General features: G+C 29.5%; 2 protein-coding genes across 2 annotated transcripts; one reads left to right on the top strand and one right to left on the bottom strand.

The window, feature by feature from the left end:
- Window positions 1-2714: 2714 nt before the first annotated feature.
- On the top strand, window positions 2715-4034 carry LOC111379098 (uncharacterized protein At5g19025-like). Its single transcript, XM_023002432.1, has one exon. It carries the CDS (start codon window positions 3124-3126, stop codon window positions 3805-3807), a length of 684 nt encoding a protein of 227 aa, XP_022858200.1. The 5' UTR covers window positions 2715-3123; the 3' UTR covers window positions 3808-4034.
- A 12232-nt stretch (window positions 4035-16266) lies between these two features.
- On the bottom strand, window positions 16267-16902 carry LOC111379090 (E3 ubiquitin-protein ligase RING1-like). Its single transcript, XM_023002419.1, has one exon. It carries the CDS (start codon window positions 16900-16902, stop codon window positions 16267-16269), a length of 636 nt encoding a protein of 211 aa, XP_022858187.1.
- Window positions 16903-17682: the final 780 nt, after the last annotated feature.

Genomic DNA, 17682 nt, shown 5'->3' with positions numbered 1-17682 from the left:
ATCAGTAAACATCTTCTGGGACGTCGACAAATTATGATGCAGATTTCATACGAGACAATTTAAATTTTCTTCCGATTAAATCTGCTATTTACTTTGTAATATTGTGAGAACTGATATATGTTATGCAATTAAACCAACATCGAATATAGTGGTTATATTTTCGAATAGATATGAATCCTATTTATCCATACATAATATTGTCATTTGTAATTTAAAAGACATCAGATATTGTTATCTTCGAAATAAAATCTAGCAATAAATTATCGGTACCCTTCTTCAATGATATGTATGATGTGATTCCGTGTTTCAATTGGTTTAATATTTCAAACATCGTTGGGGGAATTCATCCTGTCATGTATTGCTTTTTTTTCATTCTACACATGATGCCATTTTTAGTAATTATCATGAGATGGCCGTCTTTCCTACCACAAAGATAACCTAACAAAATTCGGATTTTTTCTAGACTAGACCTTTGGGATTTTATTTGGGATTCATACATGCATTGATCCAATCGAAGAACCTACTTCAGAGCGCATAATCGTTCAAGTGGATTTGAGGAGATTAGAAAGGGATTTTACACCAATTAAGAAGTTATCAACTTGGGAAATTAATTAGAAAGGCTTATTTGGAGGAGTGAAATTGGCTATCGTATAATTGCCTGTATAAATTGATTGTAATTTCAGTTTTTTTGAGGAGGTTAGAAAGGGATTTTACACCAATTTAGGAGTTATCAACTTGGGAAAATAATTAGAAAGGCTTCTTTGGCGGAGTGAAATTGGCTATCGTATAATTGCCTGTATGAATTGATTGTAATTTCAGTTTTTTATTGTTATAATAAAGTATATATGTTGAAAAAATGTTCAAAAGTAATATTTGAATATCAATCATGCTACACTACCATAAAGTTTGACACATTGGTTGACAAAATACACTCACATGGAAGGTCGGCATTATTTTATTCGCGTGGGATCCACAACTCGACTGTGAGCGTGGTGTCATCCTTTGCGTCAACCATTATGTTTGTTTGGCATTTTCCTTTGAATATTAACATATGATAGGTATGTTGTGTAATTTTCACAAGTGATTAATCGTATGGCCCTAACGAACGTAGCCCAAATTTTTTGAATTTTTCCATTAAAAAAAATAGCCTTATCCCTTTCTCTCATCATCGTGCTTTAGAGTCTATTTGAGAGTTATTTTGAGAATTGATTTTTTGACCGTTAGGAGAAAAATGGGGTTCATCTGTGAGAGAATAAGTCAAATATGACGGCTGAAATAATGAAATAACGATCAAAAAATCAATTTTTGGATAAAAAAAGGGGCCCAAACATGCCCTTAGTTTTCAACTCGATCTCCCTTTTCTCGAGTTATTTTCGTGTTTGAGAAGTCCAAATCCAATACATTTTTCTTAAGATTTTGATGCAGATTTTCCGTAACAAAATTTCATCTTTCACAAGCTATGATTACGGAGACTATTAATAAAAGGTCAAAAATAATGTTGCAAAAAATTAAAGATCAAATAAAAATGAATAATATTACTTATATAAGCAGTTACATTATAATTTAAATACAGATGAAATATCAAAAAGATAGTTGCATTTTTTTCATTTTTCATTTTTTTTTTTTGAAAAAATTATAAATCAATCACATCTTACCACATCATGTATATATATAAGCCCCTGTTTGATCCCTATTAAATTAAATTACATTATATTTTTTTTCTCTCCTATTTTCAATCACACAATCTTCCATAAAATAATATTACATGTAAATCGAAAACTTTTCCTTCTTTTTCAACTACTCATTTTTCTAAAAAATACTATTCTCCCCAATTTCATTTTCAGGTAATGGGGTCAAACAGGGGCTAAATTATTATTTAAATTTATTATGTACATAGTACAATCAGAAAATAATAATAATAATAATTACAATAATTGAGAATGACGACTGAACGCGTAAAATAATTTCCATGTCTTCAAAAGTTAATCAATTTTCAATCATCATCTTACTTTTCAAATTGGACTTTCAAATATCCACAATGCCCAATTCTAAACTCTATCGCATGCCGAGTTACACACGCAGCCAACAACCCTAAAATTAAATAATGGAAATGGAGGAAAACTATTTTTAGTCTACCATTATTCGAAGAAAATAGAGTTTTGAATGATGATTTTTAGTAGAATATAAAAAAATTTAAATTTTTGTATTGAATATTTTATTTTGTAAATGTGTGCTTAAAAATAAGTACATAGAAAAAAAAGTTTAAAAATAATAATGGTCAAACAGAGGTTTAATAAAAATTAGAATTTTGCTACTTTGCTTGAATTTTTGCCTGAATGGTTGGCACTCTCATATGCCGTGAATTCCCCGTGAATAAAAAAGTCACAAAAAAGGTGGGACCCCGCCATTGTGAGAGTCGATTGCTCCCTCTGTTAAAAAAACCCGAGCACTATAACGTAATTGTAAAAACTAGCCCCCGTTTGGCTCCCATTCCATTTCACTTTTTCCTCTTATTTTCAACCATATAATCTTTCATAAAATAATATTACAAGTAAATCAAAAATACTTTTTTCTTTTTCAGCCATTCATTTAAAGAAAAAAAAATTATTCCACCCATTCTCATTTTAAAAAAATAGGGTCAAACGCGGGGTGGGGCTTAATGTAATTTAATTCAATTATACCACTGAAAAGGACTCCCTTGGAAAAATTGCCCAAACTTTTGAGCCATTCATATTCGATATCGATGGGATGACAAATATGACTTCACGATGCTTCGTTGTTGTCTCTGCTCCCAAACCTGAAACCCCTCTGAAAAGCCGCCCAAAATCCTAAAATCTACCCCCATCAAATTTCACAATTAGCTACGTTTTTGCTGTATGGTGTCGATCTTATAATTTGTGTAAAAGTTTTAGTTGACTATACAGAAAAATCAGGTATCTCCAGTGGTCATCAAGTATTCCCGATCTTCAGGTGGACTCAAATCAAATCTTTTTCACAATTCTTCAAGGGTGTTGATCTGGAAATTGACTTCAGAATTGTGGGTCTGATTCAGAATTTGTTATCGATTGGTGGGTATTTCTTGAATATTCAATCTTTAGTTATTAGGGTTAAATTTCAATCCCAATGGTCTTTTACCATTGCCTAATATCAGTTGACCAACATATACACATGGATAAAACTGTGAATTCGGCTGACCCTTGTTTGAAATTGAGGCAAATTAATCAGTTCTATAAGAATAGAAAGACATCCAATTCCCAGAATCAGTTGAATATTCCGGCTTGCGAACAATCTCGTTATGCTATGATTGATGTAATATTCTTTATTGTCACGATTGGTGCAGTTGGGGTTTTGCTCAATCCTTCTGTAAGTCATTTAGTGCGCAAAACTGTTGAACTTGGAGAAGAAGTCGTAGATGTAGTGAGAGAGGAAATTGTTAATGCTCCAATTGTGTTTGGATGTTTAGGACTTAGTATCTTATTCACTGCAATAGCCCTTGTGATAATCGCCGTCTGTATAGATCGGAGATGTGGGAAACCAGGCTGCAAAGGACTTCGGAAGGCTGCTGAATTTGATTTGCATCTGGAGACGGAGGAGCGCCTAAAGATGTACAACTATGCTGCAACGAATGGATTGAAGAAGGGACTTATTGAATTGCCCCGTGATCACCATAGGGAATTGGAAGCTGAGCTGAAGAAAATGGCACCGCCTAATGGAAGAGCTGTTCTGGTGTTTCGAGCAAGATGTGGGTGCTCTATTGGAAGAATGGAGGTTCCAGGCCAAAAGAAGTCTAGAAAGGTTAAAAAATAGTGTTGATACTATACTTATTTCATAGGAGGATATTCGATACTGAATTAGCCATGATGATGAGCAGATCCTTTTCCAGTTTAATCTTTTCTGAACAAGTTAGATTTGAATAAGCTCAATAACTCGTGGGAATAAGTTATGTGGACAGTATACATAATTGATTAATATAGGAATATAAGGATATGCCGTTTCTTTCAGCCTTTATTAATATAAGATCATATTTACATTTATCATCTTCTTTGCTTTGTATCTGGATAAAGTTTTTTATTCAGAAGATGGTTCATATTGTTTTTTTTCTCTCATTATTCCTTGAATTACATTGAGACTGTTATTTGATCTATGATACTCAATGCTTTGCTTTCTCGTTTTATCTTGAAATTGTTATATTGAGGGAGGATTTTTTCACACTTTGAGGGAACTTGGCTGTCTGAAATTTCTTTTAAAAGATGTCCAGCCTTTATTGGAGGGACTTCTAAATTCTGTTAACTAAGTATAAATTGTATGGACTACAATCAATTAATCAAGTGCTATACTTGATGAAATAGTATGATCTACATGTTTGTTGCTATGGTTTCTTGATTTCATAAAGCATTGCTTTAGTTGTAAACTCCAAACTGCAGCTCTATATAAATTCATCCATAAAAAGCCTTGGGTGGGCTTTTACTGCTATAGCTAATGCAGCTAATATTCTCAGATCGATTCTCTTCTTAGTCTTTGCCATCTTCCATCATACCCGTTGAAATGGTTCATTTATGCTTCATCCAAGTAGAGTTTTATGTCTGGCACCGTCCATTTGGAATTGGAAATTCTTATATTATAGATATTCTGCTCTTCTATGAGAGCCAATGTAAAACTTTGTCAAATCTTAAGATACGAATCCCTGTTGAATGTTTCACTCTTCTGTATGCAGTTGAAGCAAATTTGATGCTTTAGGTGGTACATTTATTTCCTTCTGGTTTTGCTTTCTAAGTGGAATCTAGAGAACAACCAAATATTCAACAGATTTAGGATCATATTCTGGATGTGATCTATGTTGATTTGATATGTTTTGTTCGAGGTATTTCTCGAATTGATGATGGTTTAGTACTGTCAATTTGATTCTATGGAATTTTGTTTTTGTAGTTAAGGCGCCTATGTATGAGATTTTTCTACATTTGCTCATACTAGGCTTAATACATGTACTCAACTAATTTTACTTGGAAACTAAAGATGGTTATTGCTCACCCTTCACCAGTATCCTGCACTCCAATCTCCAATGTGCGGGTGGAAGTTCCATCGAACGCATTTTGACCGTGCCATAGGCTGCTCTAGAAGTTCGATCATAGCAAGATCGAGTTCATACAGTTCGTGGCTTGTTTTCGTAACAAAGGGTTTACGATGCCTTAATCCTGCATTCAAAAAATCAAAGCCTAAAAACCAACTTTGATAGGACTGTCCACAATATTATGATATATGTATAAAGCATTGGAGTTTCGATTGTCTTGAAAATAATGGAACCTGAATTTCAAGGTCTCGACAATCATGGATGAAGTGTCCATTTTCGTAAAGTATTGTTCATATAAAGGGAATCATATTATTTTGGATATAACCAATTTTATGAATTATTCCTAAAGGTTCACATCAAGCAGTACGCTTTTCAGAAGAAGATGCTTTGCTTTTAACTCGGTGAATTTACTTCACGAAACTTTTTATTTAAGAACAAAAGCACTTTTCACTCTTTCATATGCTAGATAATTTAACTTCACAACTCAACAATACATTCCTTGGTCTGATCTTAAATTATCGGTGATATCGGAGGTAAATTTCCCTTAAATTACTAGAAATTCAAAAAATGATATCATCGATCTATGTGATCGTTATCTTATAAGTGGATAATCATCTAAACATAGTAATACTCATATCTAGATATCCAGGGGGAATTTTCTTTTTCCGAACAACAAAGAAAGTGTAAAATTAACATGCATAAAAAAGAGAAGCAAATAAAAAGGAAAATACATAAGACTTTTTTAAGAATTAAAAGGTTTATGGGCACGGTACCCTAGATGTATGTGTTGGAAAAAAAAAACTGAGTTATGGGCCGACTTTGGCATGAGTTTTGAGTGGGACCCGGTTGTTCAATTTGGAAGATAAAAGTTGATTTTTGTTCTCCTCCGTGAGTACATCGAAATCATATACTTATTTGCCAAAGATGATGCTCGGATGAATGAGAAATTGAGGTGCCACTCAAAAGGGAGTTTATGTGGGAAAAATGAATTTGTCCCACATAGAAAAAAGATGCGAAACTCCAAATGTTATTGCCATTAATGGTAGCCTAGCCTATAAATAGTGGCTCATTTTCTCATTTCAATACACCAAAGTAAAAGCTGTTAAGTTTAGAATACACAGGAAATTCATTTACATAGAGTTCTGTCTTTTCTGTATTTCTGTCTTGGTGGTGGTGTAGTTCAGGTGCTAATTCGGTTCGCCGAAGTGATTTCTGCGGTGCTCGAAAGCTATTGGTTTTACCGTTGTATCCTGGGAAACGGACGCTCATTTTAAACCTCAAGCACGGGCGGTGAGGGGGCGAATCTGTTTTAAGGAAACTGTGTGTAACACAGGCCTCGGTTTGAAATTTCATTTCTTGCAATTTCAATTATTCGTTCTGTTATTTATTGCAATAAATTCAATAGTTGATCTGTTGTTCATTCTGTTATTATCCAATTAGTTATACGACTGTAACACAAATTGCGACAAATTTGAATATATAAAGAAAATGAATGAAGAAAAATACTGAATTAATATTGTGAAGTAAATTCTTATATTATATGAAACAGTAACTAAACTGTATAGGCATGAATTAATATGAATCAAAGTCATGGACCTAAATTAAATTGCTTCATAAATTAAAAGGTAAAGTTATAACGTATTGTGGAAACCATGGAATAACGCGTAAAAGAAAACCAACAAGCATTGACAAAAGAACAAAACGTAATCATTATAAAAAAATTAAAAAAATCAACTTTGACTAATGCCAGTTTGGTAGCAATTTTTTTTTTCAAAATGTATTTTTCTCTCTCTTCTTTACAATCACACATTTTTTATTAAAATAACATTACACATAAATAAAAATTTTTCCTTATTTTTCAACGACATGTTTCACATCAATTTGTTATTTTAAAATGAATTTTTACATAAAAATGATTCTTATACACCATCTAAGCCTCGTTTGAGCCTCATTATTTTTCATTACATTAAATTAAATTTTTTCTCTTCTACTTTTAACCACACAATTTTCAATAAAATAATATTACACGTAAATAAAAAAATTTCAACTACTCATTTTTAAAAAAAATATTATTCATCTCATTATAATCTACGAATAATAGAGCTCAAATCTGAGCTAAATATATTAATAAACCATGGAATAGCGTGTATGATAATTGACTTGGCAGACACACAAAAGTTGGGCATTGTGATACACAATTGTGGCAGGTATGTAAAAGAATTGATTGCGGTGGTAGGCATTTAAAGTAATTGTTACAGCGGATTCGTTTTCCATATGGACCGAACTGATATTGATATTCACTAATTACCAAATTAATTTCGATATAAATGATAAATAAGTATACTTATAAAAATTATTACTTTTTAAGAGAATAGTGCTAATAACATATTATGAAAAGAGAAGAAAAGAAATGAGAACAGAGAAAAATCAATAGACTTGTGTGTATTTTATTAAAAATTAAAGTCCTATATTTATAGGTAAAAATTGGGGATACAATGATAATAATTTCTAGAACTGTAGGTGTCAAAGTGTCATTCACTAACAGACCATAATAAACTTACCATTTACAACACATGTTATGTTTTTAGATTTATTTTGATTTTGTTCTATTTTAGAGTTTTCTGGTGTATCATTATTTGAATGTTGCCGACAATGGTGGTAGCCTAGTAGGAGAGAAGCGATTTTTTTAAATTTAAAATTATTTATTTGTAACTCGTTTGTACTCTTTTAAAAAATTTGGACTACAATTAAAATTACTTCTTTATTTTTTTTTCTCATTTTCCTTTTATTTTATTTAAATATAAGGATATATTCGTCATTTTACTAGGATTTACTGAGAAAATAGAAGAAAAGAAAGCTCCTGCACTACAGATTTCATATAAGGTGTATTTCGCCAATTTAAAAAATAGTGGAAATATTTGCCAATAAGTCCATATGTTGAGAGCATTGCACCAACCAAATCTAAGTTAAGGAAAAAAAAAATATAGGGATAGTTTTCTTTGGGCTTAATAGCAATAAATTCATACATGATAATGAGCGATATACCTCCGTACATATTGAAAACCTCTGAAAGCGTCCCTATTTGAAACCTTGAGTGCGGAATACAACCTTTAAAGTGCGAAAAATCCTTTTGTGTGAATTTTGAGGTGTGATTCACCCCCTATTGTCTAATTTCGTTAGTTTAGCTATTAAAAAAATAAAAATTGAAAAGGAATAATTGCAATTGAGATCCCAAACTTCTTTTTTTTTTCACAAATTATACTCAAATTTTATATATGTGCCAGCCACAATCCCAAACTTTTAAAATTTTATTTTTTTAAAACAATTTTAAAGAATAAAATGATAAATTTATATAATTTAATATAAAAAAAATCTGGAAATCAAAAATCCTGTCTCTGTACGTATTCTCCTCTTAGTCTCCCAAAAAAAATTAAAAAAAAGGAAGGCGGAGGTGGGGGGTGGACAAACTCACAAAACTGAAGTAAGTGACTCGGTGCTAAGGAAAACGCAATCTTTCAAGCTCAGCCGTGCAAGCAGCAGCTCTATTGTTGCCACCAACTTCTCCGACGATGACTTCTCGTACGCCAAAAATCTCCACCCAGTCTACGTTGGCAAGTCACGGCAGAGCTATAGGATCACTTCCAACATGCTGGACAATCCGTTGTTCCGAGAACTCGTGGCATATTCCGGTGACGGTGAGGGCACGGATCACCGTTGGATGTGAAGTTCTGACGTTTGAACACTTCTGTGGATGCTAAAAAAGGGGGTGAAGGTAGGGGGATTTTTCTAAATGACCTATCACTATTCATTCCTGCCAAGATGTCTATAATACCATTAATGAAATGGCTTGCCATATTTTGCACAAAATATCCTAATTTATTGGAATAGTTCCAAAATTCTTCTATTTCTCTCATTTCGAATCTTAATATATAGTTCCATCATTTGATCTAATAAATTAGCATAATCTGTAATATAATTGTCATATAATTCTTTAAAATTATCATATTCCTTAGATGATATATCCATAGTCTCTAGTTGAGAAAAAATATTTTTTATTTTTTCTAATAGTCTCTCTAACAGATTATCTAATCCTTTAATTGTATAGTCTGGTATCATTTAGATAATTCCTTACAAGCTTTATGAATAATAATAACATGATAGATAAGTTTTTTGCAAATATGAAAAGTAATAATTCCTACGATTCTTTCAAGATATTAGAAGAATTCTTTCTAAATTTAACAAAGATAATAATTTTACTTTACTTATGATCTTAAATCTGTATTCTTAGAATCGAGTGACCTTCAGGCTCTGAATATGCAAACTGCTCCCTCAAACGACCTTTTGCCTCAATGAGAATTCTGCTATTTCAGCTTCTTGCCATCGTTGTATCTTTTCTTAGAATTAAAAATAAAGATCTTAAGTAAAGAAAATTCTCTCTTTGTTAAAGTAAGAAAGAGATTATCTTCTTCAATCTGTCAAGAATCTATGAGATAGGAAGTTTAGAAACTCATATTTTTCTAATATCAAAAGATTGAGATTTTATTTCTATAATGATTTATACAAGATTTCTATTGTATACAAGGGGTTTTCCAGAAAAACTGATTTTAAAGAAAGTTTAAGAAAAGAGAACGGTTTCTAACTCGAGATGATCCATTCTTTCCCCAAAAACCTCTATTTATACATGACTCAAACTTGCTATTATTGGTCTATTACATCATTGTATACATTAGAATTTAAAAAGGCTCACATGCCTTTCTATTCTTTTCCTCATGGGGTCTACATTTTCACATGCATTTTTTGCTTTTTAATCAAAGGGGCATCTTTTCCTCTATTATTGCCTCTCCATCTTTGGCTCCATATGCAGCTGGCTAGATGCTTTGGTAGTTGTAGGTCCCCTTCCATTCATCTTGTGTCAATCTTTTTAATCTTGTCTGCATGTGGAGCATTCCCCCAATCTGCATGATTCTTGAATTGTTGTAGGACTTCTATTAATTTGATGAGTATCAAATTTCTGGATATATTCTTTTAAGATAGTAGATTTTTCTTTTTCATTATTCGTAAGGAGTGTCCATCCTTCATATTGACACAAGCATCTGAATTTTTTATCATATAAATTTTTTATAATGTTATAAAGAACTTTCATCCCCAGAACTCTTCGGGATTTTATCCATGATTTATTGATTTTAGGCAATGGTTTATTATTTCAACCAACTTCAATTTGAAAATCTCGGCCAACATATCTAATTGTGATAATATGTTCAGCAGGATAGTATATCCTTCCGTCAACCTCGGGAGTTATTGAATAAAATTTGATATAAATCGATCTCCCTTGGGCAAATTTTGAAACTTCTGCCCTGAATATATCATCAAATTTTTCAATTTCTTTTAAATCTTTTCCTAGATAGATCAAATCCAGAAATCCATAATCTGCCGCCATTTTGACCATGAAAGGGTCTGCATCTTTGGTAATTATTAATCTGGGATAAATATGATCTCCTGATGCAATAAAATATGATTTATTTTCTTCCAATTCATAAACAAATTTGGCAAATGATTTATATTCTTCTTCTTTTGATGATAAGGAGTATCATCATCTTCATCAGTTTTGATTCTGATAACTCTTGTATGTTCATCGCCATTTTTTATAGTCACCTTCCGGGGACTTGCTATGTCTCGTTTGATATTATTGGATCCACTGCTGCTTCGTGGCAGTGTACCTGTTTGTATTTTTGAGATTGTATCAATTGGTATTTCCTGTTTGGCATTTAATGACTCGAATTGTGAAGTAATGTCAACAATTCTGTCATCCAATTTTTTGGTATATTTGGAATGAGAAAATAAGTACTTCTCCAGTTACTCTTGTTATTTTTATTTTACTATTTTTATTCCATGATTTTATTAAGAAATTTTTAAAAATTGTTATATCACTTCCTGTATCAATTAAGGCATAAGTTGTTATATTTGTTTCTACTATAGTAACTTGTATATATACTGCTAATGAAAAATTTATTTGATTATTCATCCATTTCCTATTTTATATAATGTAGTTTGTCCTTTATGAGTTACATATAATCCTTCTCTTTTTATACTATAATCTTCTAATCCATTTAAGAAACTCATTCCTAATAATATATAAGGTTCAATATCCATACTTTCATCCAAATAACATGGTACTAAGAGATCAATCCCACATATTTTTATTGGTACCTTTACCTTTAATTCTGTAATATATAGTTGTCCATCAAAATTCCTGTATTCATATGGTTCTATCTTGTAAGTCATTAATCCTTCATTTTTAGTTACAGCCATATCACATTCACCAGCTAATATATCTACAATATATTTGGTCCTTTTATATACCTTTTACCGTTGAAACATTTTCTTTCTATTTTCATATTTCTAATATTTCCATGAGGTTTAATTTCTTTTATACCACTAATTTCTCCTAAATATTATTTTTTATTAGGTAGTCTAAGATTTTTTGATTTCTTTATCAACCTTTCATTATGAAATATTATTTTATAATCTTCTTCTCCTCTTAACTCTGTTATTTCAGGCTTATTTTTAGTTATATTAAATTCATATTCTTCTGGGATAAAATTTATTTGTTTGTTTGGTTCCACTATTTTACTAATATCCTTTCATTCCTTATGAATTTTATGTATGGTTTATTAGAATAAATATTCTCATAATTAGAATTAGTAAATGTATATAATGCCCTATATTTCATAGTCATAAATTGGTCTCCTGGTTCCATTATATCATTTCTATGTAATTTGAAATGTAATCCTAAGATTTCATTAAAGTTTTTATCTTTTAGTGAGACACAATATTTTGGATAACAAGAAAATATTAACTTTTGATATGCTAAGTTTCCTTCTATAATTCCTAAATGATCATCTTCCAGATTTATAATTCTTCCATCATGTAAACTTACAATTAATGGTGAATTTATTCCTTCGGTAAATAAGGATTTAAACATTATTTGTATTCCTGCTAAATAAATATATTGGATCTTTTCACTATGTTTTTTACTTATTTTTGATAATAATTCTGATACTGTATTTTTTGTTAAAAGGTTTATTTTATGTGTTCTTTGAGTAGTCCTAATATCTATAGTTTTTTCAATCTTATGGTATTCATTTATTTCTATTCTTTCTCTTCTCCATATTCTATCTAGAATTTCCTATTTTCCTATTTTCAAATCTAAGGATAACTTTTGTATTTTCTTAAATTTATTATTGTCAAAAGTTACTTTTAATCCATAACCTTCTATTTCCTCATATTCTTGGATTTCTATGTTATTATTTTCTATTTCTTCAATTTCTCTATTCAGATTCTAATCCATTATCTTCTGAATCTGCTTCACTTATAAATATTTCCTGATTATTATAATGTTCAATATCAAATATTTTCACTTAATTCACTTTCTATTTCAAAATAATCATTTTGTAATATTCTCACTTTTTTTTTGTGCAATCAAAACTTATATGGCATATTTCTCCACAATTCCAACACTTACATTGTTTTTTATCTTTCTTATAAGGTTTATTTTTCTTTATATTATTTTTCTTTTATAATATTTCCTTCTAGGTTTTATGTATTTTTTCTTAAAATTTATGTATTTTTTAAACTTTCTGTTTTATATTTTCTTTTATTTTTTTTTCAGAATTACATCCCCATCTTATAGATTTTTCCATATCTTCACAACATATTCTAGTTAATTTTCCTGATTTTTTCAATAATTGTCTTTGTTGACATATATATGCAAGTCTTTCAAACAGAATTTTATTCTTGATTCTAATGTTCTAGGTATTCCTATATTTTATTTAATATATCTTTCAAATTCTACTTTAAAATATATTCCCCGTGAATCTGGTAATTTATTATAATACATATTTTGATATACTTTTTGATTCTCATTACTATAAAATTGAGTATAATAGTATTCCTTGAATTCACAAGTATATTTTTTAATTTTACACATATCACAAATTGTTAAATTAATTAACTTAGCTCTTGCATTATCTTTTTCTCGTATTGCTTCTTCTTCATAATTTCTTAACCAATTTTCTCCTAAGAATTCATTTGCAATATATTCTACTAATATTTCTATTCCTAGTTTATCTGACTTTATTATTTCTGTTTGTACATTTCTTTTTATTAATGATTTTGTATCACTACTAATTCATTGCCACCAATTTCTAACATTTCCTTCAAAAGATGCAATTAAAAAATATATTCTTCTTTTCGTATTTTTCCATGTATCATCTTTATTATATAAAAAAAATAATATCATTGAGTCTGCCCAAATTATTAAGGCTTTCTTAGTGTCTATTTTGCAAACTAAGTCTAATTTTGTTCCCCATGGTTAACAGGTTTATCATAATTATTATTTAATTCAAATCTATTACTATATTTATTTCCTTTAGACGATTTTTTATCTCTTATTTTATCATAAAATTGTCTATATGATTTATTATACGTCGGAGCATAACTTTTATCTGGATCTATTGATTCTTGTTTAGAGGTTCCTACGGGATTAGGTCCTCCTCTAGTATTCATTAAGATTTGGTATTCATCATCTATACTTTCTAAGTTTAAATGATCAAAATTATCTATAAGTAGATCTAATTCTTCATTCATTTTCTTTGTCTTGATTTTCTTTAATTTTTTGTTTACTTAACATTTTTTCTTTAGATTCTTCTTCTTCTAATATTTTAAGTAATATATTTTTTCTAAACTCATCATTTATGCTTCTTGTTTCTATTATATTTTATCTTTCAATATGTTTTTTCCCTATTATGGTTATTTCTTTTTCTATAAATTTTTTATCTATTCTATTATTCTTTTCTTCATTTTCTTTTAATTTTCTGACTTCAAGTTTCAATATATTTATATCATTTCTTACTTCTTTTATTTCATTCTTTATTTTTTGTACATCATTTATTAATATTCTTATTAAATGTTTTAATTCTTCTATATGTTCACTGACTAACATTTTCTTTTATCGATTTTTTGATTGATAATAATAAATGCTATATACTCAGCATTTTTACAATCTCTTATCATTTTATCATACTTTTGTTTTATAACTTCAATATTTGTTAGTTCTTTTAATTTTTCATTATACCTTGCTTTTTCTTTATATCTTTCTTGTTTTAATTTTAATATTTGTTTTTCTTGAGTTTTAGTTATATCTCCAGGTATTAATAATTCATCTAAAATTTTATTATTTATTAATCTTATTTTTCTTAACTTTCTTTCTAAAATATTTTTAGTTTCTTCTATTATATTTTTATGATGATTCAAATATTTCTCTATGGTATAATTCATTTTCAAATATTTCGATAATTATTTCATATGTACGTCTATTTTTTATAAATCCTACAATTAATTTATATAATATTTGTTCCTTTATTTCGCTAGGTAAATTCCTAATTACATATAATGTTATTATTAGGGATAGGGTTGAAAAATATATAACATCCTTTTTCTTCAATACATTGATAATAATTATATATTTTTATGATTTTCATAATAAAATTTTTTTTTCAGACTACTATGAAATCTATTTCACTCTGGATTTTTTCTAATATATATATATATATATGCTTATATTTTTCAAATAATATCTTTTTAATTATTTTTTCTTTTAGTTCTAAAGGTTACTCTAAAAATTTCTAATACTTCTTTTATGTCTTTACTATATGTTCCAACTATATTATCTTCTTTTATATAGCCTTCTATATTAGAACTATATTTTATCTGATATCTTAGTCTATTTTTATAAGTTTCAATAATTTCTAAAATCATAAACTTTTGCGTTTTTCTTTATCTTTTCAATGATTAATTTTATTTATTTTCAATATCTTTTAGGTAATTTATTTTTATATTTTCTCATGATCTCTATGGCTCTGATACCAACTGGATGGGTTCTACTATGAGCGAGCAAAAATCTAATAATCTAATAATCACAAATCTAAAAATCTATTATTATAATATTCTAAAAATTCTTTTATTTTTGTTTTAGTTAATTAATTTGTTATTAAGCGTATATAAAATCTTAAGGTAAGGTTAAAAACTAATTTTTTATATGCTTGTAGTAATCTATTTTTTATTGGTCTTCTCTTAAATTTTTAAGTAATTTTTCAAAGTCTAGCAATGTCTGAGAATTTATAATATCAATATCTGTTATCATATCTATATCTATTCTAAAAGGTATATCGTATTTTGAGATATTTTTCTTCATTTTTTCTAATTTATCTATGAAATCTTGTATATCTTTTATGATTATTGATCTTACAATTCCTTTAGCAAAATTTTCTATTAAATCTTCTTTGAAACACTTTAATATTTCTTGTGATGCATATAATTGTTCTTGATATTCTATCTTATCAATTTCTTTTTTATTTTTAACAACTTTTTTTATATTATATGGTCCTCTCTTATATTTGGATTTTTTTCATTTTATAATTATTCATAAAGATTAATAATTCTTTCAAATTTTTAGAAAAATTACTTGTTAATTTTTTAAGGACTTAAATAGAAGATTTTTTATTATGAAATATGTTGTTTTTAATATTTGTTTAAGGATATTTTAAGAAGTTCCAAAAGTTTGGAAAAGTCAAGGACCATTTTAGAAAATGGCCTCTTATTTGGGTCAATTTCACATATTTCCCGTGAAGGCAAGGGTTGGCCGAGGGTACATGGATTTTTTTATTTTGTTTTTCATTTTTTCATTTAATTATTTTATATTGAATAATATAATATTACCATTTTATCCTTTAAAATTGAAAAGAAAATAAAACTACAAAAGTTTGACGTCGTAATTAGTACCTATAAAAAATTTGAATATAGTTTGTGAAAAAATAAAAAATTTGGAACCACGACAGTAATTATTTCATTTTAATTTTAACAATTTTTAATGATTAAACTAAAAAAATTGAATTGAAGAGGATTTTTCGCACCTCAAAGTTGTATTCCACACTTATGATTTCAAATGAATGAATTTTCTACGATTTTCCAAAAAAAAAAAAAAAAAAAACAAAAATCGTCAAATATGTACGGAATTGTATGCTATTAAGCCTTTATTTATTTATTTATATATATATATATATATTTCAAACTTTATAAAAAAAAAAAAGGGGAAAAGAAAAATGGAAATCTAAACAACTTAACAGCTATGATGAATCTTTCTACATGTCTTGATCAGACAAACCGTCATTGCCATCTGAACCAGAAACGCTCCTATTATCTGAACTCGAATTGTCATGTCCGGATTCCTGGTTCCTTCTATTGGAGCCCCGTCTGCCCGTTAAGAACATAAGGATCCTCAATTCACCTACCCTTCTCGTTTCATCGTCACTGTTAGTTTCTTCCTTTTTCTCCTCCTCCGGCATCTTGTACCGACAAAACGGGCACGACCCTTGGATCCCCAACCACTTGTTGATACAGTCCGAATGGAATTTATGGCTGCAAGGCATTTGTTTGATTTCCGCGTTGACTTCAAATTCCGATAAACAAATCGGGCACTCCAAACCCGGTTCTGTAATTCGGACCACGGGTAGGGATTCTATCGAAGCTTTTGAAGCGGGTGTAAACCCTCCCTTTTCTGGGATTTCTCCGAGAATCGATTCGACATCGCCGGAGCCTTCCACGATGGTTACTGATTCAGTACTTTCGTTCACGAACACCATGATTTCGCGGCTGGAGTTTGTGGCGGTGGCGGTGGCGGTGGCGGTGAGTATCCAGGGGAGGAGAAAAGATGTGTTGCCTCTTGCGGTCAACTCCTCGGACGACGGCGGAGCTGGAGATGATTCCGATGAATCCATTTTCTTTATGTAGTTTCTTTGAGAGTTTTTGAACGAGAAGAAAACGAATTAAATGGGATCTATCATAGTGTGGTTATATATACTTATAGAGTCGGTGGGAGGAACCTTCAAGAAATCGTGTGCTGAATTCTTTCTATGGGTTTGGAACTTTGGATTGTGTTGGGTTTACGATATTTGGATTCGAACGCGCATTCCGTCGATATACTTACCATGTAAATACGCGTACGCGCTTTACAATTTATCAATGAAGTTGTAAGCCTGTCCTCCACTTTTCAAGGCTAACAAGTTATTCGTTAATTATTTATTGTAATCACCATTTTGAGTCCTCGAAGGTGAGCATCCAACTGTATTTTATGGGATTAGTCGAGGTGTATATAAGTTGACTCGAATACCCACGATCATAAAAAAAAAATAATAAATTTATTTATTGTAATTCAAACTATAATTTTTATTTTATTATTATTATTATTTTTGGTTAAGTCATTAAGTAGTTGTTGCATGTTTAGTTTTACGGAGTTAAGATTAATTTTTAAACTTACATTTACGTGTGGATGTCGAGTGAATCAATTTGGGTATTTCAATTTGGGTCCATGTAATTACTAGAGTCGAGCCCTAACCTGATTCGTCAATTCCGACTTGAATTCAATTCTACAAATGATAATAAAAATAAAAAATAAAAGAAAAAATCATGCACTAACAATATAAATTATTTTTCCAATATATAGTAGAAATAGAAAAAATAAAGCATACCATCAAATTGCATCCAATATCTAGTATTGA

The sequence above is a fragment of the Olea europaea genome, unplaced genomic scaffold, assembly GCF_002742605.1.
Source record: "Olea europaea var. sylvestris unplaced genomic scaffold, O_europaea_v1 scaffold1930, whole genome shotgun sequence".
Taxonomy (NCBI): domain Eukaryota; kingdom Viridiplantae; phylum Streptophyta; class Magnoliopsida; order Lamiales; family Oleaceae; genus Olea; species Olea europaea.
The sequence above is the reverse complement of the archived record's forward strand: the minus strand, read 5'-3'. Positions and strand labels throughout refer to the sequence as shown.

Excerpts from the sequence above, each read along its gene's own strand:
- LOC111379098 (XM_023002432.1), top strand. The coding sequence starts at position 3,124 with ATGGTCTTTTACCATTGCCTAATATCAGTTGACCAACATATACACATG.
- LOC111379090 (XM_023002419.1), bottom strand. The coding sequence starts at position 16,902 with ATGGATTCATCGGAATCATCTCCAGCTCCGCCGTCGTCCGAGGAGTTG.